The sequence below is a fragment of the Pelophylax lessonae genome, assembly GCF_965119305.1.
Source record: "Pelophylax lessonae genome assembly, chromosome: 4".
NCBI classification, from domain to species: domain Eukaryota; kingdom Metazoa; phylum Chordata; class Amphibia; order Anura; family Ranidae; genus Pelophylax; species Pelophylax lessonae.
In genome coordinates, this window is record NC_138771.1 from 575,445,542 (window position 1) to 575,473,392 (window position 27,851).

The 27,851-nt window shown below is 42.9% G+C and overlaps 1 protein-coding gene across 1 annotated transcript in view; it reads left to right on the forward strand.

The window, feature by feature from the left end:
* Nucleotides 1–27,851, forward strand: part of STXBP2 (syntaxin binding protein 2) — a 107,883-nt gene that overhangs the window by 47,265 nt on the left and 32,767 nt on the right. Inside the window, exons 2-5 of the mRNA XM_082257191.1 lie at nt 10,180–10,229; nt 13,638–13,719; nt 18,344–18,420; nt 23,907–23,985. Of these exons, the coding sequence (XP_082113317.1) occupies nt 10,180–10,229; nt 13,638–13,719; nt 18,344–18,420; nt 23,907–23,985 (288 nt within the window). The remainder of the gene's footprint in view (nt 1–10,179; nt 10,230–13,637; nt 13,720–18,343; nt 18,421–23,906; nt 23,986–27,851) is intronic.

The following is a 27,851-nucleotide window of genomic DNA, read 5'->3' on the forward strand; positions in this document are numbered from 1 at the left end:
CGTTTTAATATGGAGTTCGATAGGGTCCATAGAGCATTGGGCCCTAAATCCTCAGACCCAAATCGGCCTCAGGATGTGGTATGTCGCCCTCACTATTATGTGCATAAGGAGGCGATACTTCGCAAGGCATGGGAGGCAGGTATTGTGGATTTTGATGGGGCACAAGTCAAGATACTACCGGACCTCTCCCGAGGCACACTGCAGCGCAGAGGTCTCCTCCGCCCAGTATTGGACATACCTATAGTTGGAGATTTCCAATTTCGGTTCTGATATGGAAAGGTATGACTTCCATCTTTCTCCGCTCACAAGCTGATTTATAGGCCTCTTTTTTTGTTTGATCCTTTCCCGGTCCCAAATTACTCCCACGGATGTCGGGTCATATGGGAGCTATGTCCCTCCAGCAGGGCCCACATGCACATCAATCTAGGGCTAGATGCAGGTCTGGGGCTGATATTCTCGATGGACCACGGGAGTATTAATAGTTTATAGACCGGTAGACTTATGAGGAACTTTGTGCTGTTGCATAACCTCCTCCATCGTATGGATGGGTTTAACCAGGGTATTACATGGCTGAGGTTTATAGTACCAACGCCTGTGAAGTATGATATTTTTTATATACCTCTCCCTTTGGATTATGGATAGTTTGTTTTTCATCAAAAGGCCGTTTACGTTGGCTACTGAATGATCGCTTTTTTTTTTTTTTCTTTTTTCACCATATTATGGCCACTAGATGGCGTTCAGTCATAGGTAGGAAGCATGTGCTTTGGCACCATCTGGTGGACCTATTGCAGTATTCTGTTTATACACAGAATACAATCTGCAGGGAATGTAGCTGAGGAATGCTTGATCTTGCCTTGATCACATAGTATAAATTTATATGCAATTTTTTGGCTATAGATATGTGAATTATCTTCTTTGTTTTTTCAGAGTAAAATGCAAGATTGGGGCCTGTGTAGTTATCATGCAAACTGCAGAATCTGCTACATTGCTGAGTACCTTGGATACCCAATGTGCTCAATGTCGCATTCTAGTATGGGAAATGGCCCCAAATTGCATGGATGTTTAGTTAATCATTAACCCTTATTAAGCTGCCTATAGCCCAAATTATTCTTATACTTGGTTGTCCTCTGGCTATATTCCCTTTGATTGGAGGATATTGCGTTGTGATCATTGGATGGAACATACTGATGCTGATCTTGACCATGTTCAATATTATGACCTATAGTATGATTGTCTTCTTTCCTCCCTTCCCCTCCTCTTCCCTGCTAGGGGTTTATATGTTCACATTGTCACTATGGACGAAGATCACTTTTTCATTTTTTTTCCATCCCTCCCTGTTAGGGTCTTGACACCCCCTTTTTTTTTTTTTTTTTTTTCTACTATATATTAGTAGTAAGTGTCACATTATTTATTTTAAGCCCAAGCCACTTAAGAAGTATTTTTATATATTGACTTGGTTTCTTTTTTTCTTTTTTGTTAAAGGGAATACATACATAGATAGATTTCACATATTTTCACTAGGATAATATTTATCTGACATAAGCACTTTGGATTTAGATCACGTGTGATTTTTTGGGGGGAAGGAGGAGGGGGGGATTTGTATAGAATTTTGGGGATGATCCCTAGGTGGGTATAAACCGGTTATGGTTTCAGGATACCAATATTTGCTATATATTATATGTTTATTTGAACTTGTTTGAGGGGGGTAATAGATGACTACTTGCTGGTCTCAGGAATGCCTTGTTTTGCATCTTCAGACGGGAGAAATTGGAAGCACCAATCAGGCTAGAGGAACTAAAGGCTGCGGTGAACATGGTTAAGAGGGGCAAAGCCCCTGGCCCAGATGGCTTTACGATTCAATATTATAAGCTGCTCTTGCCTAATTTGGGGCCTAACCTTGTCAAGATGTTTAATGGCATGGGTGACTCCACCCCTTTTCATATAGAAAATTTTAAAGCCCTTATCTCGGTTATACCTAATGTGGGAGCTATAGACCAATTTCTCTATTAAATGTGGACTTGAAACTTTTCACTAAAATTCTCATTGTACGACTGCAGCAACATCTGCCGTCTTTGGTCCATTTGGATTAAGTGGGCTTTGTTCCAACGAGGGAAGCGGGGGATAATACCACAAAACTTTTGAATTTTTTCCATGTGGCAAACTCCTCTAAGACTCCAAGTGTTTTTTTGGGAACTGACGCGCAGAGAGCCTTTGACTGGGTCAACTGACAATATATTTTTGCTGTTTTGCGACATGTAGGTCTGGGAGATTCTATGCTCCGATGGATCTCAAGCATCTATGCCTCGCCTATGGTGCAGGTTAAGGTGAACTGCGTCTTGTCCCCCTTCTTTAAAGTTACTAATGGTACTCGGCAGGGGTGTCCGTTGTCCCTCCCCTTCTTTTTGCTCTTTCCCTTGGAACCCTTTCTTTGTAAGATCCGTTCAAATCCCGACATACAGAGATTGTGTTTGAAGGAATTCAGCATGAGGTCTCGGCTTATGCTGATGATATGCTCTTCCCTTTGACTAATACCAGAGTATCTTTACCCAATTTATTACGTGAATTTGAGACCTGGGGTTCTTTATCTTATTTTAAGATTAATTTCCCTAAGGCTCCGTTCACATGTAGGCGTTTTGGGGCGTTTTTGGGGAGTTTTTCTGCTCTAGGATCAGCTCTCAAAACGCCCAACAAGACAAATCCTATTCATTTCAATGGCCCCTGTTCACATCTGAGCGTTTTGACGCTGTAAGCAAAACGCCTAACGCTCAAAAAAGTACATGAGCTTCTTTTTGGGCAGATTACAGGCGTTTTCCATTGGTTTCTATTCAATCAAAAAACGCCTGTAAATCGCGGTAAAAAAAACGCGCGAAAACGCTACGCTCAGGTGTAAATGTAGCCTTAGTCACAACGAAGCTATAGGAGTGGCGATCTCCACTTCCCAGCTACGAACTTTGAAACTTAGTTTCAAATTTTAAGTGGTCTGATCGAGCCTTGAAATATCTAGATACCTTTTATTCCAGCTGACCTTTCACGTTCATTCAACCTAAATTTCCTGCAACTTCTAAATAGAGTATGCAAGTTGCTGGAAAAGTGGCATTTGGGGCTTCATTCCTAGGTTTGGGAGATGTAACATTATCTAAATTAGTATTTTACCAAAGTTTTTATACTTGTTTCAAGCCCTACCTGTTGCTATTGCCATGCACTATTTTAAAAGAACATATGCACTCCTTGCTGGGTTTATTTGTGCGTTTAAACACCCAAGGATTGAGAGGCCTTTGTTGAGTCTCCTCAACACCTAGTTGGCTTGGCGGTGCCTGATCTTTATAGATACTATCAGGCAGCCCACTTGGGCGAATTGATTGATTGGTGCCGACATGGAGATTTAAAACTTTGGCTGAAGTTACGTACTGTCGCATAGGGCCCCATGGTGTTATAGGGATCTTCCGCCTGCCCTTAAAACATACCCATTTATAGGACCTACAACATGTATATGTTATCGATTGTTTGCCAACAGTAAGCTGTCCTCTGTGAAATCCCCATTGTACCCTATCTTGGGTAATCTGTGCTTTACCAGGAAGGAAAAAAAAAAAATCAAACACCCTTAAAAGCAGTGTTTTTTTTTTGTTTTTTGTTTTTTTTAACATCAAGTGTGCATGAGGCCTTAACTTTACAGTTTTAGTGCTTCCTGAATAGCAGTTGCTGATTAGTTTTGCTTGCTACCTATAGTTTTAGTTTAGCTGCAGATAAAGATCTGCTGGTCTTTCTCTCCTCCATTTATTTGTATATGTATTTCTTGTTCATTACTAAAGTAGGTATAAATTCTTTGAACTTCGTGCTTGGTTTAGATTAACTTTATTAACAAAGCCAGCTTCGCATTCTGGAATCACTGACCCGAAACTGACATGCCTTACCAAAAGACTTCTCACCTAAACACCCACAGAAATGGGTCACCCCATTTGTGAAAGTTTGCATTTGGCAAGAGTCTTTATAATCTGACAAAAAAAGTATTGTGACAAGGCTTTTTACAGTTCAATGCTTTTGGTATCTGGTATTAAAGGCCAATTCTGGGAAAAGTAAAAATCCTCTCTTGCAGGGTAACTGTGCCTGCACTGAAAGAATAAACTGCTTGCTTATATCTAGGGGCAATAAAGCATTTTTTTTTTTTTTTTTTTTAGCACTTAGTTACCTGTTCCTCTACTCCTCTGCAGATGGTGGTCCTCCACCATTCTCTGAAGGTGGGACTGGCGGGGTCCTTACACTCCTTTTACAGGTCTATGGTCCCTGCATCAAGGCATCTGACCCCAGAATGCAGGGGGGAAAAGGCTCTGGGGACTGGTCTTGTAGCATGGAGGAGCCTGCGCAGCCCCAAAGGCAAGAGAGGACTTTTAATTTTTCCTGGAGTAAAGCTTTTAAAAGCAATCCACCAATCGATACACAGAGGCAAGATTGCTGCATGTGTGCAAGAGGAAGTCTTTTGAAGGACTGGTACTGTGAAAGATGTGCCCCAAACAAAAGGTGTGCAAGGCAAAAGACTAGTTACCTGTACTAGCTGATCTTTCCCCAATACGGGACTTACCATGCCTTATTCTGCACTCTGTGTGGAGGCAGATGTTTTAATAGAGTAGCTGGTGGCAGATGCCCAGATACACAGAATGGATGAAGAAAAAGCAGGGAAATCCTTGCACTGCAGGCCCTCAAGTACAGCTTCCTCTCCAGCAAGTTCAACAGTGAGCAACCCTGTAGTATTATCACCAAATCTCATGAGACTAGTAGCATTTCCTTAGTTGATTCCACACTGCAGCCTTTCAGCTTCAAGTTTGTAGAACAGAGTGCCTGGCACAGGATTGACATTGTTGTTTTTCAGGAGAAATTGAAGATAAAAGGTTCTTTTTTCAGGGTACTGCTTTTAAATGAATAGCTGTATTAAGCTGGCAAGTCTTTACTTTTTAAAGAATACACTGGGTATAGAAAAGAAACTCCCCCATTTACCTTTTTTAATTTGATCACATTTTGTTGCCTGAAATGAAGACGCACAGTTTTTGTTTTATCCAGCTGTATATACTCTGTGAACATCCTAGTGAAAGATATAACTCCATGTCAGGAAAACAACCAGAAGCACTGAGTTGGAAAAAGGAGCACCCCCCTCCTCCTAAAAATGACTTGTAAACTCAATCAGGTGTAGCTAATCACCTTCTCAATGGCACACAAAGCAAATTGACTTTCAATTGTTATCAACTGTAGTCATTTTGATTAGCTCATTATGAAAAGTGCTTTCCTGGAGCATTTCAGTCCCTGATAGTGCAACTGAAGCAAAGGCGGTGTCAAAAGATCTCCGGGATAAAGTTGTGGACAGGCACAAGTCGGGAGATGGATATAAACAAATGTCAAAGGCTTTATCAATCCCTAGAATCACAATAAAGTCTATTAAGAAGTGGAAGGTATTTGGTACAACACAGACCTTCCCTGGATCAAGGCGTCACTCAAAACTGGATGAAAGAGCTAGGAGGAAACTATTCAGAGAGACTACCACGAGGCCTACAGCAACTCTGAAGCAGTTGCAGGAATTTTTGACAAAGTGTAGTCATTGTGTGGGAGGTTTTCAAGAAAAAAGCCACTCCTCAAGAAAGGCCACATGCAGTCATGACCAAGCTTGCCAAAGCCCACCTTGAAGATTCTGAGGCCACACGGGAAAAGGTGTTGTGGTCAGATGAGACTAAAATTTAATTATTTGGCCTTAACCCCATATATCTCTGCGTGAAATCCAATACAGCTCCCCATCCAAATACCATTCCTACAGTAAAGCATGGAGGTGGTAATATGTTATGGGGGTGTTTCTTTGCAGCAGGGACTGGAGCACTTGTCAGGATAGAAGGAAAAATGGATGGGGCAAAATGCCATTAAATTCTTGAAGAAAATCTGCTGCCCTCTGCCAGAAAGTTGTCAATGGGAAGAAGGTTTACCTTCCAACAAGCGCACAGCAAAGGTGACTGTCTTTGCATGGCCTAGTCAGAGCCCAGACTTAAACCCCATTGACAATCTGTAAAATGACTTGAAGACTGCAGTCCATAAACGTCAACATCAAATTTTTAAGTGGATGTAAACCTGGTTAATGAAATTTTGACCTGGGTGCATATATCTGTAGTGTTTACTTATCTCTCTCCAAAGCACTAAGTCCGTGTCTTTCTGCTGCTCCGTTCTTCTGTTATCAGCATGATAACTTCTGACAAGTTCTCAGACATTGGAGATAAAAGAAGCTGTAAATTTATGTCGGGTGGGTGCTGTAAATAGATTAGCAGAGAGCTGGTCTGTTCCCAGCACAACTCTGCAAGTATATTTGTTCTTCTGCCTATGTAGAGGGGGTTTGTGTGCCTTTCCTCCAATCAACTGTCAGACAGTGCATGCCAGGACTCCACTCCCACAGCTGAAACAGGAAGAACAAATTCTAACATGATGTGCACTTTATAGAGAATACAGCAAGCTGAAGACAGCAGATATACAGGTAAAACTTATGTAGGGATATTTGTTTCACCCCTGTGTATCACCTGTTCACTTGACTGGGTATATGTGAGGGTTTACATGAACTTTAACTGAACTTGAGCAGTTCTGCAAAGAAGAGTGGGCAAACATTGCAAAGACTAGATGTGCAAAGTTAGTAGAGACATAATCCAAAAGAACAAAGGCTGTCATTTAATGTAAAAGTTGGTTCAACAAACTAATGACATAAGGGAGTGATCCTTTTGCCAACTCAGTGATTCTGTTTTTGAATTTTTATTTTCTTCTGACATGTTGGGGTTCTATCTTTCTGATTTTATAAGTTGATTTTATAATTTTATAAGTTGAGTAAATGCAGCTGGTTAAAACAAAAACTCTGTCTTTATTTCCAGCTGCAAAGCAACAAATTGTGATTATTTTAAAGGATGGTGATTTTTTTTTTTCTATACCCACTGTATGTAAACACATTTGTATATTCCTTATATGTGTCTGCTGTACCATGTTCTTGTATGAAAAACTATCCTGTTCTCTTGCTATTGCTTCCTTTGTGTGAAATCCCCTGGTGTTCTTGCCAGTCCTTCTGCTTTTCTATTAAAAATCTACTACACTGATAAAGTGTGGTCCAAGTGGCTGGCTGTCCTGGCTACAACGTCTATGCTTGATAAATCATAATACTATTGTGTAGTTCCTTGCTGCCTCTTTTTCTCTGGATAAAATTGAAGAAAGGGTCTATTGTCCGGGGACATCCTTCTTCTACTAGTTGTGTTAGCATATAACAAGTAACAGTTGCCCAAATCCTTGGAGTAATGGGCTCTTGTCTTATACAGCCCCATGCATGGGTTAAGAGCCGGTTCACACTGAGGCGATCCGACTTCAGGGGGCGACCTATGAAGTCGCGTGCACCGCAACTTGCAGGGACTTCACATAATGGAAGTCTATGCAAGTCGCTCCCAGGTCTCCCCAAAGTAGTACAGGATCCTTTTTCTAAGTCGGAGCGACTTGTGTCGCTCCTATTAGAACGGGTCCTGTACTACTCAATGGACCGCGGCCGACCGCGACTTGTCAGGCTGACAAGTCGCCTGACAAGTCGCGCTAGTCTGAATGGGCTCTTACTGTGCCTTTTTACATAGTGCTGTTTTTGTTTTCTTTTGTTTTTTTTTGGTCTTGTGCACTTGAATACATCAATAAAAAGATATTAAAAAAAAAAAAAACTGACCACACTAAGCAGGAGAACAGTGTCGTCAGTTTTCTAGCTATTGTGGGAACTCTGTGCACTCTCCTCCAATGATCAGAATTTTGCTCACACCTGTTGAACCCTGCAATCTGACCCTGCCTGTCACTTAGGAGATCCACCCGCCTTGTTTACACAAGCGGGCGGATCTCCACACTCGATTCCCCGATGATCACCGCCGCTCCTCCCCTGGCCCGACTCCCGCTGTGACTGAAAGCAGCGGGAGCAAGCCTCCGGCGGCGCGCGCGCCGCCCACAAGGGGAGGAGTCCAGCGACGTAGGTCTACGTCGCTGGACAATAACGAGCAATATTGCCGCAGTAGCAGCAATGTGAGCAGAGTCAAGTGGTTAAACTGAATGGGTTGCTTTACATGTAGAGGGTTTACATATACTTAAGTTCGGGTCCCCTTTAAAACCTAGAAAACCATTTGGCCTAATTTACAACTGGGACATCTAACTTTATGAATGTTTTTCCTTTTAAACGCTGCAAATGTTGCCTTAGTTGTATATCATGGTTTTATTTGTATGGCTTAGTCACTATATTTGTGTGTATACTATTTTTGTCCCTCCCTGCCTCCCTCGCACTTTTTTTTTTTTTCTATGTTCATTGCTTTTAAAGAAGCTGAGCTTCCTCGAGCTCCTGAATTTAGTTTCATAATTGGCCAGCAGCTCCAGAGAATTGGCTTAGTGGAGATTTTTGAATCAAGTTTGCTCAAGGTTACTTTACTCAGAATAAGGAATCCTTGCCACCTTGCCCTATTCAGGGCACAGTGACCCTTTCACATTTGTGATCTGATTTAATTCCAGTTTTTCAGGCGGACCTGATCAGGAGGTCCATGCATTCCTATGGATTGGCGGGCATAAATGGACTTGTGTCCACTTACACCCATCTACCTCCCGGTCCGATCAGGCCTGGTAAAGAGAGGGACTGCATCCTCTTTCGTTTTGGGTGGACTGGACCAGTGTCAGCCATGTGTACGTGGACAGCGGGGTCCGTTTTTACTCCTGGCTTCCTATAGAGTAGAGCGGGTTCTGTCTGTGTCCGCTCTGCGTAAACTGAGCGGACACAGACCTGTCTTCTGCTCAGCTCTGCTCTGAACAACAAGGGTGGATCTGGGAATGCAAACCGCCTGTATGAAAGGGCCCTAAAGGGTCCAACCCACTCATACTTTCCATGCAAGAGCTCCCTCCCCTTCTTTGCAGCCGGTGACGATACCTGATGCTTCTAAGTATGGGGGAGCATACAACCACCTCTCCTGTAAGCTAATTGCCTGATTGAGTAATGTCACATGACCTAGCTTAGGGAAAGGATAAAACCCCTGTCGCTTTTATTGCTTTTTTTTTTTTTTTTTTTTTAATGTTACTTTCCATTCCAGAGACGGGAAGTAAGAGGAAATCTATCCACAGTTGTCACCAGAACAGGTGTCCCCAGTGGAAGATTTGTTTTTTTCAACTGTAAAATTTTGGATTGCCCATCGCTTTCTGTCCCTGTGACAAAGGTCACCAGGTACAGAAAGAAAAGGATTGGATGACCGACAATGGTTCACCTGTTGCCGACCATCACCACCACATCCCCAATGTGCTATTGAAGGATAAAAGGAGGGTGTTCAATGGCCTGACTAGTCAGCCAGAGAACCACCAATGGGTATGGGACTTTAAAGGTGGTGTGGTTGTGGCAAAGACAGACAATCAAAGAAAATTCCAGTTAAAAATACAAAGTTTACCCCATGTATCTCTTGGTTCGAAACATCACAGTATCTGTATCAATTTTATCATGGATCAATGTCCACGTATTGTCACTTATTTTTCGTGTTTTTTGTATGTTTTATGCTGCAATATGAATTAAACTTTGTATTTTTAACTGGAATTTTCTTTTATTGTCTGTCTTTGCCACAACCACACCACCTTTAAAGTCCCATACCCATTGGTGGTTCTCTGGCTGACTAGTCAGGCCATTGAACACCCTCCTTTTATCCTTCAAAAGGTCACCAGGTGTAGAGAGGGTAAGTCTCCCCAAATGCATCACAGACGGAAGTAAAATTAGGGACAGGGGTTCTAACCTTCCTTCCTCTTTTGCTTGTAGATACACTTTGGTAAAGTTATTCTGGACAAAGTGCATCAGTCCACGTTTCCCTTCAGTGCAGCAGTCCACGTTTCCTTTCAGTGCATCAGTCCACGTTTCCTTTCAGTGCATCAGTCCACGTTTCCTTTCAGTGCAGCAATCCATGTTTCCGTTCAGTGTATTATGCAGATTAGGCGGCCTGTGTCTGCGTCAGCCTGGTCTCTTCCAGTTGTGATCCTTTGCACCAGTAACATTTTCTGCGATTTTATGACCCATTTTTATATCTCTCAGGTGCACATCAATTTACACCAATAAGTTAGCAGTCATCTACTGATTTCCTATTGTTTGTCTGCCAAGTTTCTCTCTAACTCTGGATGTTTTTTCATACTCTTCAGAGATCCTGAGTGGGGTAATCTGCAGCGTCAAAAAGGATGGCGAGTGGAAGGTAAGTGACCTGACCTGAGCAAAACTCATTACTATCACGAATGTTCTGACAAAGACTCATTACTTTTGCTTTTATTTTCTGTCTTTTTATTATTGCTTTTGTAAGAAAAAAAAAAAGTAAAATTACATGCATTATTTTGTTGTATGTTATAAGGAAAGCTATGTTGTTCTGAATTTGGAGAGGCGTCATCCTGTTGCAATTTACATTTCCCTACATAGCATGGAGCAGCCAAGTCAATCCTATTTGGGCTTTATGTGAAGGCTAGAATAAGTTGTACTTATTTAATCCTTGTATCCAGCTTAATGATGTCAATTCTTTTGTACACACACCATTAGGAATGTTAAACAGGTTGGGGGCACTGGTCAGCTTTGAAGATGAGCAGAGCTTGTTGTCACCGATCTGTGGATAATGAATGATGGTTGCCTCTAAACATTTGTGTCATTGAGAAAAATCAATGTCTGCCCAGTCTTAATCTTACAACCTTTTAAGAAACCGTGCAGGTGTTCTGTCAAAAGAGCCAACTCTTCAAAATCTCCAATTGCGTCGCTTTCAGAGACTCTTCAGCAGCACTAGTTGCAGATTTCAACGACTTTCACAAAACACCGGCAGTGTATACATTATGGTACATGATATGAGTGGACATTGTTGGTCCGCCCACTAGTAACCAAGAACATGGCAGCCTCCAAGGCAGCGACAACTTTTTTTCTCCTTAGCTTGTGTCAAAACAGCCAACCCGTCGTGTACCATAGTGCATACCATGCCGATCTGTAAAAACAGCCAAGTCGTCGAAATCTGCAATTACTGCTGCTGGAGAGTCACCGGAAGTGACGTAATTGGGGATTTTGGCGAGTTGGCTCTTTCGACAGAACACTGGCATGGTCAGTCTCCTACTTCTCTCAATGGGGGAGGATTATCCATGTGACCTAAATATCTTCCATCTTGTTAAATGAAGAAAGTTCTCATTATCTCCACCATGGTAGCCTCAGATGGCCTTTACTTGAGTATTGCATCAGGTTTTGGCATCGGGTAATTTTTGGCCCTCTAATGGCACTTCTCCACTGCAAGTACCGGCTCGGCTCTACTCAGCCCTGCTTGGCCCGGTTTGCTTTTCCACTGCTGGTACCGCATGGTAAGATGTTGGAAAGGTTCGGTACGGTACGGTTTGCTTTTTCACTAAAGTAGTACTAAAGTTAAGTGGGTGGGATAACAACGGGGTGGGTGGGAATCTCTGACCAATCAGTGGGTAGTAGTGACTGCATGCAAAGGATTGTGGGATATGGTACCGGTTATGGTACCTGTTGGAACCACAATCGAGGTGGTACTGTTTTTGAGAGCCGTACCGTTTGGTTCCATGCAGTGGAAAAGCGCCATAAGTCTCTGTACATATAGACACTAAAGACACAAATAAACTTGGTGCCTGTGGTCTCACTGGCACTTTGTTTTGTGAACCAGACTGTATCATTACAAAAAACAGCAGTCCAATATCCAAGTCCTACTGATAATTGTTTTTTCTAAGCAGAGACAACAATGTTTTATTCCACCCCGCCTACGAAAGACATAGGAAAAAGACCAAGGAGTTCTACTCGCAGTTGTAATAGATATGAATCCCGCTTAAGTGCAGCTCCAGAAAAAAAAAAAATGTGTACTAATTATGTACATTTCAAGGGATTTACTGCACTCATTAGAATGGGAGACATATCCTCTAAATCAGGGGTAAGTAACCTTAAAGAGGTGGAGATCTACCTGAACAACATGGGAGAAGTCAAAGACTACACGGCACAGTGTTGCCTCCTCACACCTGATTTAAACCTCTAATCCAAGTCGCAGTCGCGTGCATTGCACAGCAATCATGGGTTTAAATCAGGTGGTGAGGAGGCAATTGAAAAACAACAAAAGAAAGGGGCTGTGGCTGGGCTGACGCGTTTCGAGGGCGTTAGGATTGTTTTGCATCTTGGTGAGGAGGCGATATATCATCTCCTCACCACCTGTCACCACCTGTCAAACACACATCACTTTTCAGAGGAGTGCCTTCTGCACTTGTAAATGTGCCCTTAGTTCCATTTGGCAGCAGCACCCTTAGGGCTCATTCACAGGTAAAGTTGGGGGTGGTCTTAAAACTGTGCAGTTGAGTCGTGGTTTTACTGCCCCCAATCCTTACCCCCTTTAGCTGCTGGGGTAGCAGCCAAAGGTGTATGCATGCCGCAGCATGTATTCAACCCCTGTTGCTTTTGGTGGTTGCTACTGCCTTCCAATGGTGACCCATTCAAGTAAATGGGGCCACTCTTCAAGCACCCCATAACTGCTTACTTCTGCAGATGGTGAGAAAGCAACACAGTACTGCCTGATTTAACCCCATGTTTGCTGTACTGCACAAGGTTGCAGGGCACTTGCAGAGTGGCCTCATTCACTTGAATGGCTCATGCTTGGCAAGTGCTACACCCACTAACCATCACAAGGCATATAACTCTTGCTGCGACATGTGTATACCCCTGGCTACTGCAGCTAAATGGGGTGCAATTTGGGTGGGAATGGTAAAAGCACATCTTAACTTTGGGGTTTTTTACCATCCTCCAAATTACAAATGTAAGTAAACCCTTACTGTTCTGGGTCCCATTTAAGGTTGATTTCACACTGTGCTGTGGTTTACCTGCACTGTGAGCACAGCGCAGTACACCTGCAATTTTCCTGGGTTAGCTGCTCTTTGCCATAGACTTTGATTATATTCTGCAGGTGTGGTGCTCTTTCTCAAAGTGCACCAAAACTCCTGCATTCAGAAAGTGCACCAAATCTGCAGGATATAATAGAAGTCAATAGGTAAGCGCATCAAAGCTGCAGGTACACTGCACTGCATCCGCGGTGTGGGTAAACCACAGCACATCAGTGTGAAAGCAGCCCTGTACTATTATGCCCAGTGTATTACTTCAGAGATGGCGTGCAGTTGATATCACTCCTCATGGGACAGGAGCCAGCACTACAGAGGAGGCATCAGCTTATGCGGCTCCTGCTCCCTACTACAGCTCCAACTTTACAAGTAAGGCCTCTGCATTGCACTCTGTTTGATGCTCTGGAATGGCATATCCGCAAGCTCAGACCACGATCTATCAATCACCTGTCCGTGATCTTCTGGTTGCTGACCCCCGCACTCAAATGTACCTCACTTGTAGGATTTTTTCATTGGAGCTGCAGCAACATTAACAAAAAAAGGCTTAAATTCCATAGTAATCTTGGGGCAACACAAATTCTTTGCAATAGTGAACACTTCTTTTGTACTGAGCCTCTTTGGTCTAGGATGTAAGGGAGGGCTCCACAGATGTCTGCAATGTATGTCAATCAACCAGCAGATGCAGTGTTTTAGTGTGTACAGAAACAAGTAGTGCCTTATCTTGTTATTGTGTCTTCCTTCTCAAGGTCTTGCTGGTCGACCACACCAGTATGCGCATACTGTCTTTGTGCTGCAAGATGTCCGATATATTGGATGAAGGCATAACTAGTAAGTCAGGGTGCAGTTTTCAAGGAAAATAAAGTACAAGTATACTGATGTTGCCGGGTGCCTCTTAATTTGTGATTTGTCAATAAAATGTTTATATCGGGGTATTAAATACAAAACAGATTTGGCCTGCTCTGGATATATTTGTAACCTCATATGCCCATCTAAAGGTCTAGTCTAGGTCTAGGTCTATTCAAGTTGATCTTGACACCTGAAAAAATTAGAGAAAAACATGTTGCTGGAGCATTACGTGTTTTTCAACCTTTTTTTTAGCCAAGGCACCCTTTTAAATCTGGCGGAATCTGAGGGCACACTAGTAAAAAATGTAAAAGGTTTGTAACGCAGTGTTCAAAGATCAGTAGTTTGTAACGCTAAGCACTCTGCCTTACAAACTACTGAACTCTGAAATTTGCGTTACCAACTACTAAACTCTAGGCAGCCCACACAGTACTTGTGCAGCTTTAACCACTTGCCTACCGGGCACTTTCACCCCCTTCCTGCCCAGGCTAATTTTCAGCTTTCAGCGCTCTCACGCTTTGAATGACAATTGCACGGTCATGCTAAACTATACCCATATGAAATTTTTATCATTTTTTTCACACAAATAGAGCTTTCTTTTGGTGTATTTAATCACCTCTGGGTTTTTTATTTCTTATAAAAAAAAAAAGACAAAATTTTGAAAAAAAAAAAAAAGTTTTCTTATTTTCTGCGAGTAAATTTTGAAAATAAATTTTTCTCCTTCACTGATGGGCACTGATAGGCTGCACTGATGAGGTGGCACTTATGGGCACTGATGAGGTGGCACTGATGAGGAGGTACTAAAATGCTGCACTGATAGGTGGCACTGAGAGGCGGCACTGATGGCCACTGAGAGGCGGCACTGATGGCCAATGAGAGGCGGCACTGATGGGCAATGAGAGGCGGCACTGCTGGGCACTGATGGGCGGCACTGATGGGCAGCACCATCAGTGCCCACACTCAGTGCCCATAGTGCTGCTAGTCAGTGCCCATCAGTGCCTAGATGAGCAGGCACTGATGGGCACTGACTGGCAGCACTATGGACACTGATTGTGGGCACTGATGGGGAGCACTTATGGCATTTATTTACCTCTTTTGTAATCAGGGTACTGGTGATAAGTGCCCTGATTACATTTTTCTGTGTCAGCTTACCGCTGATCGGCTCTCCTCTTCCTCACACTGCAGTCTGTGTGTGAGGAAGGAGAGCTGGCGATGAGAGATGATCTCATATGTTTACATATGAGATCATCTCTCATTGCATGGTCCGATCACGTGGTAAATGGCCGCTGTGATTGGCCATTTACCACGATCTGTGATTGGCTGTGACCAAGGGACACGGCCGACACAGATTTTCCCCGATGCGCACGCGGAGCCTGTCACTGGGAGGCCGTATAAAGACGGCCTCCCGGAAATTAGAGCCCGCGCTGTAGCCCGTCTTTCAGCTCTAGCGTGGGCGGCAACAAGTTAATGCCAGTTTAAAAAAGCAAAAGACCACCAGTGCTGTGCAAAAAAAAAAAAAGGCTGAGCCAGCAGGGGAAAATGTTTAATCTGTAACTGCCTGCTTTTGTTAGGGCAATTTTTTTTTTTTTTCTTTTTGCTGTGGCACCCCTGACACTGATGTGAGCTGCACGGTATTTTACAGGAGTGTGGTGGTTAGGGTAATTCCAGTAGCAGTTAGAGGATTTCATGAATATACAGATCACCCAGGCCAATACATAAAATGTAACTATTATATTAAAGATTATAAAAAAATTGCAAGGCTAATACATTTCCGATTGATAAGGCTATGGAGCCAATTGTGAACTTTAAATAGTAGAGAAGAAGATGGTAAACCGCAAATCTGAGTTTTAAAAAATTTCTAAACTGTTTATAGCAGGAATGGTCAATTGATATAGTGGGCCTTAATAAGGGGCCACACATAATATTTAGTGACTGTAATGCGACTGAAGAGATGCCACAAGAGATAGTCAAGAGGCTTCAGTCATGCTATAGGAGTTGATGGAGATTAGGGACATGCTTCAGGAAACTGTCATAGAGTAGAGAAACTTTACTTGAGACTGCTAAAGATTTCTGCTATTGCAACACCTTTCCGCACAGTAAAAATGACTTGTGCCACATTTGATATTTCTCTTATAAAAGATCAGAAAAAAATAACATATGAAAAAAGGGAATGCAGAGCCCATCAAAATAGTGAGCAACTGGTATACTCCTTCTTCCCCTCTCTTTTTCCCCTTTTTAGAATCTGATCAGACAATATTGTTGTAGTGCTACTACTGTTTGTCTACACTACTGTTGTATTTGCCACTTATCCCTATGTCTTAACATGTTTGTAGTTTATATTTTGTTGTTTGCAAAACTTCAATAAAAACTAATTTGAAAAAAAAAAAATAGTGGGCAACATGATGTCTGCGTGTAAAACGTTTTAAAGTTTGTAATTGCCCATGATGGAGCCCCTGTTCCCAAATGCACAAGGCTTCAAATCCTTAACTTTGCTAACTCCTAACACGATAACCACAGTTTTTTGGGAAAATAGAAGAAATGGTTAAGTTAATTTGTATGTCAGGGCAAAAAAAAGACTACATCATGCAATACATGCACATTTACACATTTTTATTTCTTTAAAGATTTTACAAGGACAGAAAAATACCAGTTGATCCGCCAGATGTGCACATTACCTCAGTGTTGTTGTGCTGCACACACAGCATTTTATGAACTTGAGTGTTTTCAACCCTGCCCACTTGTCTATAAAGTGGCTCTTCAGTCATCTTTTTAATCTTTTCATTTATCTAAATCCTCAGCCCTTGTTGTCTTACTTTTGAATAATAAAACATTTTTTATTACCTTTTATACAGCCCACCTTTTTTTTTTTTTTTTTTTTTTGGTCTGGTAAAAAGCCTAGCTCTAGGCTAATGATATCATGCACAGCTCTCTCTCTCTCACATGAGAGTTTGTCAGCAAGGGAGGAGTCCTAGGAAAGCTTTAGCGTTGTAGGTGGTGGGATGAGGGCAGAGATAACAGTAGGCTGCAGAGATCCATGAGGAGTCATCAAGAGAGGAGAAGTGTGCAGGCAAGCAGCGGTGTGAGTGTGTCTGCCTGTCTGTAAATGTATATGTATGAATGTATTTGTGTGTGTGTGTGTATGTATGTATGTATGTATGTGTGTATATATATATATATATATATATATATATATATATATATATATATATATAGTATATGTGTGTGTGTATGTATATATATATATATATATATTATAATATACCGTATTTTCCGGCGTATAAGACGACCCCCCTAATTTTCAAGTTAAAACATAGGTTTTGGGCTATACTCGCCATATAAGACTACCCCCCTTCAGAAGCAAGGCAACACCATTGAAAAACATCAGATTTCTCATAGATCTCCAAGGTACCCCAAGTACTGTAATACATGTAATCTCTCATAATATCTCCAAGGTACCCTAAGTATAAGTATTACCAGTATATATAATCACAAGACGCTGGCTGTGTGGGAATCCTGTACCGGTATACCGTATGTACCGTAGCTTCAGCTACATACAGTATACCGCGCTGAGCCAATCACAGTGAGCGATGTAATCTATTATTGAATGCAAAGCCTGCTCGGATTGGCAGAGTCAGAGAGGCGGGCTGATGTTACTCCGCCAATCCAAGCAGGCTTTGCATTCAATAATAGAATACATCGCTCTCCCTAATTGGCTCAGTGTGGTACACTGCATGTAGCCGAAGCTACAGTACATACGGTATACCGGTACAGGATTCCCACACAGCCAGCGTCTTGAGAGATTACATCTACCGGTAATACTTATACTTAGGTTACCTTGGAGATATTATACTCGGCGTATAAGACGAACCCCCATTTTTGGGGTACTTTTTTGAGGTTCAAAAGTAGTCTTATACGCCAGAAAATACAGTAATATAAACATGGGTGTGTGTCTGTGTAAATCCAGGAAGTGAACATGTAGCAGCTTCTGCTGCCCAAAGTTAAAATGGCTGCAGCCAGACTTGGTAAAAGGAGATTTCTGCAGCATATTTGGCAAGTACAGAATCACATTATATATATATATATATATATATATATATATATATATATATATATATATATATATATATATATATATATATATATATATATATATATATATATATATATATATATATATATATAATAAAAAATATGCTATGTGGTTGGAGGAAGCTTCAAAATGGCAAAAAAAATTTTAATACAAATTATGTGAGCATACTGTAGTTCCTCTTAAACTTAACTACTCAAACTCTCCCACTGTCATCATCTTTACAATAGACTGTTCTAATTCAATAGTAAAATATACGAATTAGGGGGGCTCATTAGGTTAATTGAGTTAACACATAAGGTGTGCAGAGGACACACAGGACAGCTAAATTGTTGACTCAATTAACAGGTTTTTTTCTGCACATATCAAATGGATATACCAAAATGCTTTCAATTCTGTTTATAACAGACCAAAGGATAGAAAATTTGAGAAAGAAGTGATATGTCAGGGTTTACATACTTTAATTTATTGAATTGGGAGGGAATAGTTTCACATGTATCCTTTTTTCTTTCCTGTATGCAGTTGTTGAAGATGTTAATAAGAGGAGAGAGCCCATTCCGAGCCTGGAAGCCATTTATCTCATCACCCCCAGTGAGAAGGTAATTTTATTTTCCTGAGTGTATTCATGTAGTAGTAGTTCACATTTCTCTTTCGTTCATTGATGGATACAGCTACTGATCTTCTTGACCATTGGGTTACACTGCCCCCTAAAGGAGAAGGATACTAAGCAGAAAAAGAACTTGACTACATCTATGGGCAGTCCCAGGAGGTATACTCCCTCTGCTTTAGGTATTCAGTTTTTTTTTTTTTATGCCTAGTCAGGAGTAAGGAATAGTTCCTTGCTGGGATCTCTGGTCCTGGCAATTTTTTTTCTTTTTAGATAGGTTTTTTTTTTTTTTTTTTCACCTGGTTTTTCCTGTGAGAACTACAATCAACTGCCGGACTGGGCAACAGCTGGATAATCTAGATCCAGTGGTCACCCCAGTCTCTCCAGCGAGCGCGCAGACCTCAGCTCTGCCGCGACATAGCCCCACTGGACAGGGGGTGGCCTGCAAGGTAAACTCCTCGCGAGGTTGCATACGACTGGGTCTTGGCCTGCGTCGCAACGTTCCTCCTGGCCGACAGCCCCCCTTATTTGGATGGCGAGGAGGTTCTGTCTGGAGCAGTGCCCACCTGATTCCTGGTATGGTGAGTAGCTATCTCCCCATCAGGGTTTTGGGCTGGATGCAGGACCCTCCCTGGGAAGGTCAGACCTCCGGGTTCCCCTCCTTTCCGTTAGGCCCCCTCCCTTGAGTATGATGGTCCCTGTGGGTCATTTATCCCCCCTCCACCTATACTGGGGTTGTATGGTGGTCTGGCTACCTCCTGGGGCTAGGGCAGGGTGCCTGGTGGGGGGGGTTTTGGTGCCGGCGATCGGCTGTGGGGGGGCTGTACCTGGTGGGGGGGCTTTTGCCACGGTCCCGCCTTTTTGCTCTGTGCTTTGCCTGGGCCCAGGGATCCCTTCTGGGGCCGCCATTTTGTTGTAGCCTATTTTTCTCTATAGGCTGGTGGCCATGTTTGTGTAGCCGCAGCGGCCGTTTTGCTTTATTCCGGCATTGAATTGAATGGCGGTCATTACTGTGGATCCTTCTGGGCTTCCATTTTAGCTGTGGGAGCCCCTCCTTATCTCCTGGTGCTGACTCCTGGGCCTCTTTCCTTCCTGGACGCTGCACGTGGAGTGCTTTTGATCCTGGTGCTTCCGGTGACTGCCTGGTGGGATGGTGAGTCTGGTGGGGTCATCTCCCTCTCTCTGCTGCAGGATCAGGGGCTCTCTATGGCTGGTAACCGGGTAGTGTTACCAGCACGGTAGGGGTGTCCCTTTAGCAGTGTTTTTTTGCACTTTTGTGGGTTACCCTTATTCCTCATGGAGTCCATGGAGCACATATCCCCACCTGACCCCTCTCAGAGCTTGCAAGGCCCTCCGGGGCCCAACCATCCATTCATGCACTGATGGCTGTCCTGGAGTCCTTTGTGTCCTGGGTGGAGGTGGCTTTTGGGTGGCTGGGTAGTAAAAAGCGCCTCCCACCTTCCCCCTGTTTAATCTGTCTCCTCAGATTCTGAATCTGATCTGGCTGCCGCCTGCTCTGAGGGGTCTGCGGCCTTGCCCCCTGAATTTTCGGATCGTGAGGATGATTCCTCCACTCCTGTAGTTGCGAATGAAAAGGCGCTGGTAGACGAACTGATTGTGTCTGTGCGTGAGACTTTAAAAATGGAGAACGCAGCTGAAGCTTTGGGGGAGGTACTGTGTATGCCTTTGGCACTCCCAAGCTGTCTAGAGCGGTGAAGGTGTTTGTTTCCTTCCTGTTTTGACAGCTTGTCGCAAAAGAGTGGGAACGCCCAAAATGTCCCTTTGTGGTCCCTAAAGCGATTTCTCGATGAGGTACCCATTTGAAGAGTCCCTCCTTTGAATTGGGCAACCATGATTCCGGTAGAAGAATCACCGTTTTTTTTAAGTATCCGGCTGACAGAAAGGCTGAAGCTGTGGCCCGCAGTATGTTCACTGTGGCCGGCTCGGCACTCATACCGGTCTTCACCATTGCCTTGGTGTCACAAACTCTGAACGAGTGGGCTAAGCTTTTACACCGTGACCTGGAGCTCCCCCCGGCTTTTGTGAAGCTGGCGGACCAGTTGTTCCAGAGCCTGCAGTTTATCTGTGATGCCTCTTTTGGATGCAGCTCCTCTGATTTCTAGATTGTCGGTCTGTTTCGGCAGTGGTCCTTAGGCGTGTTTTGTTGCTCAAATGTTGGCCTGTGAACCAGACCCCTAAAAAAGCCTTAACTGATCTTCCTTTCAAGTAGATTGCCTGTTTGGAGCTACCCTGGATGTCCTCATTAAGAGTCTCACAGCGGGGAAGAGCACCTATTTTCCGCAGGCTGGTAAGGATAAGCAACCCTGTGGCAGACATGGCCTACCCTTCTCGGCTCACAGGAAGTTTTTTTCGTCCCTCAGGGTCGGCTGACAAGGGGTCAAAGCCTTTTAAGACCTCTTCGGGAGGATCCAAACGAACTTGGTCTGGCAAGTCCAAAGCGGGGTTCTCCAGACCCACAGACCAGGCTCCTTCTGCATGAAGGTGCGCCCTCCCCCTGCGCCTGGCGTGGGGGGGACATCTTTGCTGGTTTACGGACCCATGGCCCTCCTTGGGGCAAGACAAGTGGGCCCATGAAGTAATACGGTCCAGCTACAAGATCGAGTTTTGTTCTTACCCTCCGGAGAGGTTCTTTCATTCCAATGTGCGTTTGTCCCTGGACCTATTGCAAGCCCTCTTCAGGGTAGTGCAAGACCTGTTACTTCAAGGGGTAATTGTTCCTGTTCCAACTCCGGAACACTTATAGGGATTTTATTCAAACCTGTTCACGGTCTCGGAGAAAGAAGGCAAGGTGTGTCCAATTCTGGATCTCGAGGCCCTGAACTGCTTTGTGCGGATACAGAAGTTCAGCATGGAGTCTGTTCGCACGGTGGTGGCATCCTTTCAATCGGGGGGATTTCCTTGGCTCTATCGACATCAAGGATGCTTACTTACACATTTCAATATGTGTCTGTCACCAGTGCTTCCTCCTCTTTGCCATGGGACAGGCGCATTATCAGTTTGTGGCGTTACCCTTTGGTCTCGCCTCTGCTCCTTGGGTCTTCACAAAGGTGTTGGCTCCGGTACTGGCATTGTTACGTCAGTGAGGAATCGCGGTGCTGGGCTACCTGGACGACCTTCTTTTGTGAGCAGTCTCCTACTGCTCTGATGGACAACGTGGATATCACTATACGGACTTTGAGGGAGTTTGAATTTTCAGAAGTCTGCTCTCTTTCCTTCCACAAAACTGAACTATCTGGGTCTGACTCTGGACTCTGCTGTAGCCAGAGTGTACCTTTCTTTGGACAAACCCCAGAATGTGCATGCTGCAAGTAGCCATGATTGGCCAACTTTAGGTTACAGCTGTTATTCAGTTCAACAAATAATGGCGAAAAGGGCCATTATCAAGCTGGTCCTTTGTAGACCTGTGCTCAAATTGTAACTTGACACAAGCATGCTGGAATGCACAGTATAATATTGGGTGCTAGAATAACCAAACTACACATGGGGTGAATCTGGAGCAGCATTTCTTTAACCTTCCCACAAGTGCAAATTATGTGGAAAATTTCTGTAAATCCACTTATAATTCATAGAGGTTACATTTTAAAGGAGATATAGGGCCAAGGCTCTTTTGACCCTACCTCTCCTATGGTTTACAGGAATGCACCCTGTATTTCTGTGACTCGCATTCAGCTAAAGCCGGCAGACCAATGCTGCATCTACCTAGGTGAGTACGTGTGTTTGTATTTTCCCGCACTTCCCTTTTATGTACCCATGCAGAAAAATAACATGACTAATATCGAACGTGAAAATCATTTCTGTAAATTACAGGAAATAAGCAAAAAATAAAGGGATATTTATGTAGCGGAGTGTTAGAAAGGAGAATAATTTATTTGCAGGGCAAAGATTCACTTTAGGTCCAAACAAGGAATAGTTTACATGACATAATACCACACAGTCATCATTCAGATGGTTGCACTGTGACACCAGACTGGCATAGTACAGATATGTTTTCTGTGTAGACATGGTGTTTTGTGTTAGTGATTTAGGTATTGGCTGTTTTGACTCCGAGATGGTATAAAGTGGTAAATCTTTTGAAACCCATCGGCAATCCTCTAAGGTAGTGCCACTTACCCTATGGGTAAAGGCTGTGTTCTCATGGTATTGTCCTGGACCAGTTTGACTAGTTTGCTGCTCTCGGTCTGGATAGAATAACAGTAACATCGCTCAGTAATTCTGCTCCTGAAGAATGTCACCCCCCTTTTGTACTATCTCTGCTGTGTCACACATAAATGACTAGTGCAGGTATTTCTAGGGGAATTACCAGGGTGTAGACTAAAAGCCTGTCATGCAACATTGAACTTTGCATTGATACTAGTTTGAGAAACAGCTGTATGGGCATGGAGATCTAATCTCCCAGCAGGAAAAAAACAAAAAAATAAAAATGTAAGCCTCATCTGGGACCCAGCTAAACCCTACCTGAATCCTCCCATTCGGAATGAAACTGGAGCAGGCTTTATAAACTCTGTCCTCTGAAAATGCAGGATGCCCATGGAAATGTGAAAATCCATGAAAGAGCTGTTACAATAGACCATTTAAGCAGAGGGGGAGTCAGTGGGGAGAAATTTGCAGACAAATCAGGATGAAAATAATTTTAAACTGTTGTGACCCCAGGTATCATTGTGTCATTTTCTGGGTTTCGAATTGACTGTTCATAATTATGGTGGAACACAATGAGCTTCTCAATAAAACACTTAGGTTTAATAACTTACATTTGGCTACTTCAAAAATGTATCTTCATTCTGAGCACAGTTTCTATACCTTTTTTTTTTTGCTTTTAGGCTGGGTTCACACTTATGCGAATTTGATGTGGGTTTCCCCGCATCCAATTTGCATGACAGGAGACTGTGACCGGCGCTCAATGGAGCCAGTTCACAATCTCCAGGGCAGCTTCAGAGCAGATTGCACAAGGGTCCTGTGTGTCTTTGGCTTTGTTTCAGGCCTGAATTCAAGCAAACATTCGGGCCTGATTTGTCCCTGAAATGGAGAACAGGGATGCACTAGACCCCTGCTGTGAGCCGCATCAGAGTTTAGTGTGAGCCCAGCCTTAATGTTGTCTCTTTTTGCACAAATTAAAAGGTGAGTGAAGGAAAAAAAATGTATGGTTGTGTCACAAATCTAATGTAACATCAGCCTTCTCTATGTAGCTCTGAGCAGCTGACGTGGGGCAACAATTAGCATTAAGAGCAGCGAGCCTTTGGCTGGAAAAACAGGTCCTAGAGCTAGAGATTTAGATCTTAAGAAATAATAAATGGATTAGTCAACATACTGCATTTGCATTGAATTCTTATCTAGTATTTGTCAAACTTCAGATCATGTGTTATGCCACTGTCCAAGCCACATTGTTTCAACTTATGAGCTGAAGTTCTTTTATTTAATTTTTATTGCTATGTTTGTCTTTTTTTTCTTTCTTCCCTATAGTCTATCCGGGCCCTTATATCTGACTTCAGAGACTTAGGCGCACCCATGTATAAAGCTGTACATATATTCTTCACAGACAGTAAGTACTGGCATGCTCTGCTGAGCAGTACTAACTAGTTAAGTGGCCTCTCCACTCATTGGCGATTATTACAATTTGGGGTGGGCACTGTTGTGTTTAAGTATACAGTTTGCTCTAGTGATAGGCCTTTTTTACAGTCTGTGGCTTCACCTCCCTACACCAGGTTCTGGGACAGATGGTAAAGTGATTGTAAAGGTGCAATTAAAAAAAAAAAATAAACATGTTTATACTTACCTGCTCTGTGCAATAGAATTGTACAGAGTGGTCCTGAACCGCCTCTTCTCAGGTCCCCCACCGGCGCTCCTGGCCCTTCCAGATCCCCCATGCTTCCATTACATTCACAGATACCTCCCTTTTTTCTATATATGCCTACCATTGATCAATAGGTACCTGATTAGACACGTTTCAGCTGTGTGGCCTATCCCTCTCCCTTTTTCTATGGACTAAGAGGCCTTCACAGGAACCACTTTTGTTTTTTCTACCCCCATGGGAAAAAGCTTGCCAAGATGCTGCGTCTATTGACAGACAGTTGGACCCAGCACCACCCCCTGCTCCCTCGTCACTGGCTTTGATTAACAGCACTTGGAGCCAGTGGCTGCCAGTGCCCCAGCAAAGCCAGCGAGAACCAGAAGTGAGGGGGGGGGAAAGAGCTGCAGACGTGCATGGCGCTGGATCGAATGAGGGCCCCAGGGAAGTAGTGGGGGGGAGGTGGGGAGGATGCTGATGCCTAGACATTTTTTATTTTAATGCAAGGAATGCATTAACGTAAAAAATTGTAGGCTTTAGAACCACTTTAATTCAAGCCAGATTACTCTCCATTTGTCTGTTATGGTGCTTTATTTTATTTTTATTTTTTTTGTAATTCACTTTATTCAGAAAGGTAAGGTGCAAAAACAAACAGAAAATTTAATTTTGATCAAATACAAACCTAAGTATATCAATTATCCAGCACATTCAAAAGTAAGTGAATAAAAGTATGCCATTAAAATAGCAGACTGGCAAAAGAGGGGTAATGTTGGAAGGGAACAATACGTGCTCTGAGAAGCCATACGGTGGTAAGTAAGAAGGGGAAGGCACCATAAAAGCCTGATGGAAGGCATAGGCAAAAATGAGGAAGAACCAGAAGAAGCAGTGCTTAGTACACTTTGATTCCAGGTAGCCATCAATGATACCATTAGAAGAGGCATTAAGATCTAAAAACCAGATTAGGTTGGGCAGAACAACAGAAACAAGACTTCCAAGACTAGGACGTGAAGAGGAAGGGGAAAAGTAAGGAGAAGGGGAAAAGGCAAACGGGCCGAGGGGACTCAGAGGCTCTCCCTGGGGAGCAGAGACTACAGGTAGGGATGATTCTGCCACTTCCAACAATGCATTAGGCTCCATTCACACCTGAGCGTATCGTTTTCAGGCATTTTTTGCAGGTGTTTGGAGGCAGGCATTGACATCTAACAAAAATGCTTGTAATCTGCCAAAACAGAAGCTCATGTACTTTTTTGAGCTTCAGGCGTTTTGCTTCAGGTGACAGGCCACTGAAATGAATGAGATTTTGCTCGTTGGGCATTTTGAGACTTCAGAGATGAGCATTTTACGAACTGAAATTTCAGGTGTAAACAGGGCCTAAAGGTAAGCATCCATGTATACATAATACTGCCAGGTCATCCACGTGGACCTGAAAGTTTCTTCAGTATTCTGAGTGGCCGTAAGATCCTCCATGGCCATGATCTTGTTTTCCTTTGTGAACCACAGAGATTTCGTAGGGGGACACAGTTGTTTCCACCGGCATGGGATACATGCCTTTTGCCGCATTTAAAAGCTGAATCTTCAGAGAGATTTTATATTTCCTTATAGGCCTATCTGATAGGTGTAGAAGGCAACCAGCCGGGTTTCTGCTCGCACCCACAGATGTAAGGTGTTTGATGACCTCCGCAACTTCACACCAGAAAGGTTGCATGGTGATTTCTTTAGAGGGAATGGGACAACTTTTGGAGGGTTTGGCTGTGACTGTGACAGCTAGGCCAAACTGGGAATTCTAATGATATTTTGTCTTTTGAAGTTCTTTGATATGAGAGGCAAGCATGTGATTAAACCTGATTAAAAGTATTTAGGGCTGAACTTCAGACAGCTTAAGCCATGTAGGGTCCTTTCACACTGATGTGTTACCACAGGTCAGTGCACTGCGCTGTGGTGCAATATATTTTTGGGGGGTACCACAATGCACCTCGGCAGCGCCCAATACACTTGCAGTGTCCTACACCACAACACACAGGTGTGAATCATCTTTGCATTTTTTTTTGGGTGTGTGGAGTTGAAAATAATGCACATTAATGCACTGCAACACATTGGACTACTGTGAATGGGCCTACATCTAATTATGCATTAAAACTGAACTACGTAGAAAAAAAAAAGTAATGCAGTTGGCTGTAATTAGCCATACATATTAATGTTTTTTTTTGTAAAGACCTGAATTTTACCAAGTAATAACCTCTTGCATATTGTGTATAGCAGGGCTGGAGTGTGATAGAGAAGCAGCACAAGGAGCGATTTTGTTCATGTGCTTACATGCCAATAGTAGAGAGAGCAGAGTGACAGAGAAATGGGCAGCTCTTGGTATGGGAGCTGGAGGGGCAGCTCTCTGCCAAGGGTAATATAAATAACCTCATTAGTGTGTCCTTCACTAGCCATTCTCCATTTGGGGTGTGTTAGACCATCTGTATTAACTACAGTGTAGTCTCCAGGAAAGTTCAGGTCCTGCCTTTGCTGTTTTGCAGGGTTGGTAAAATTGCAAAACTGACCACACAGATCTACAAACCCCTTTTGAAGGTAAAACAGTTCACATACAGCATATGTGTATTCACCAGGGGTTCAGCTTTAAATCTGCAGTATTGCATCCTTGTTCATATATAGCTTTTGTTTAGTAAATTTACTTTTAGGGCTCATGCACACTGCATCTCAAAGAAGCTTCTTCTACAGGCTTTTGATCTCTCCTCCATGTTAGCCAATGTGCCCATGCACACAATGGCTTTTTCAGGAATTTACAGGCATATGCTCTTACAGGCAGAAAAAAAACCTCACCAAGCTTGCATTTTTGAGAGGTGCTTTCAAACTGAAAAGATGCCTACGTGCCCAAAAATATGCACAAAAGTGTGGAAAAAAGGAAAAATGAGCGGAGTGTAGGGTTTGTGAAAAAAATGCTTATGCTCAAATAAGCTCAATAAAAATGCGCAAAGAGCACAAAAAAGCACAAGCTTTTAGGTAGAGAAATAAATATAAAAAAAGGAAGGATTGGGAAACAAGGATTTTAGGGCACATTGTATCATTAAAATGAATTTTTATTTTTGAAAGATCAGATAAAATCAGAAAACACAAAAAAACACATACTAGATAAAAAAAAGACCTGTAAGGAGATCCAGAAAACAGTGTACAATCGATTAGCAGTTGTTGAGGTAACCATTTCCATGCAGAATATATAATTGATATTGCAGTTTAAGCAATCAAAATACTTGACATCAGGAGATTCCTGTTGACGGATGCCCAAAGACACAAGATGCCCTCCAACCGGGTCAACTGATGTTGTATTCAAACATTCATATTAGTGCATTTGATATTGCTCAACATGTTTCGCCTTTTTCAAAGCTTCATCTGGAGCTGTTGCTGGAATATTCTGTACGTTATTGTAGGGTGAGACACATGCCTCAACATCCTATGTAGATAACGAGGGGGATTGTTGTGTATTTACAGGAGACTCATGTGGTTAGTAGGTAATCACCTAGCAGGGAAAGGTGATGGCCTGATTGTCATCAATAGCCCTGATAGTAAATCATTACTGTAGTTTGAGTCCAGAATATAAGACCCATCAAGGTAGATAC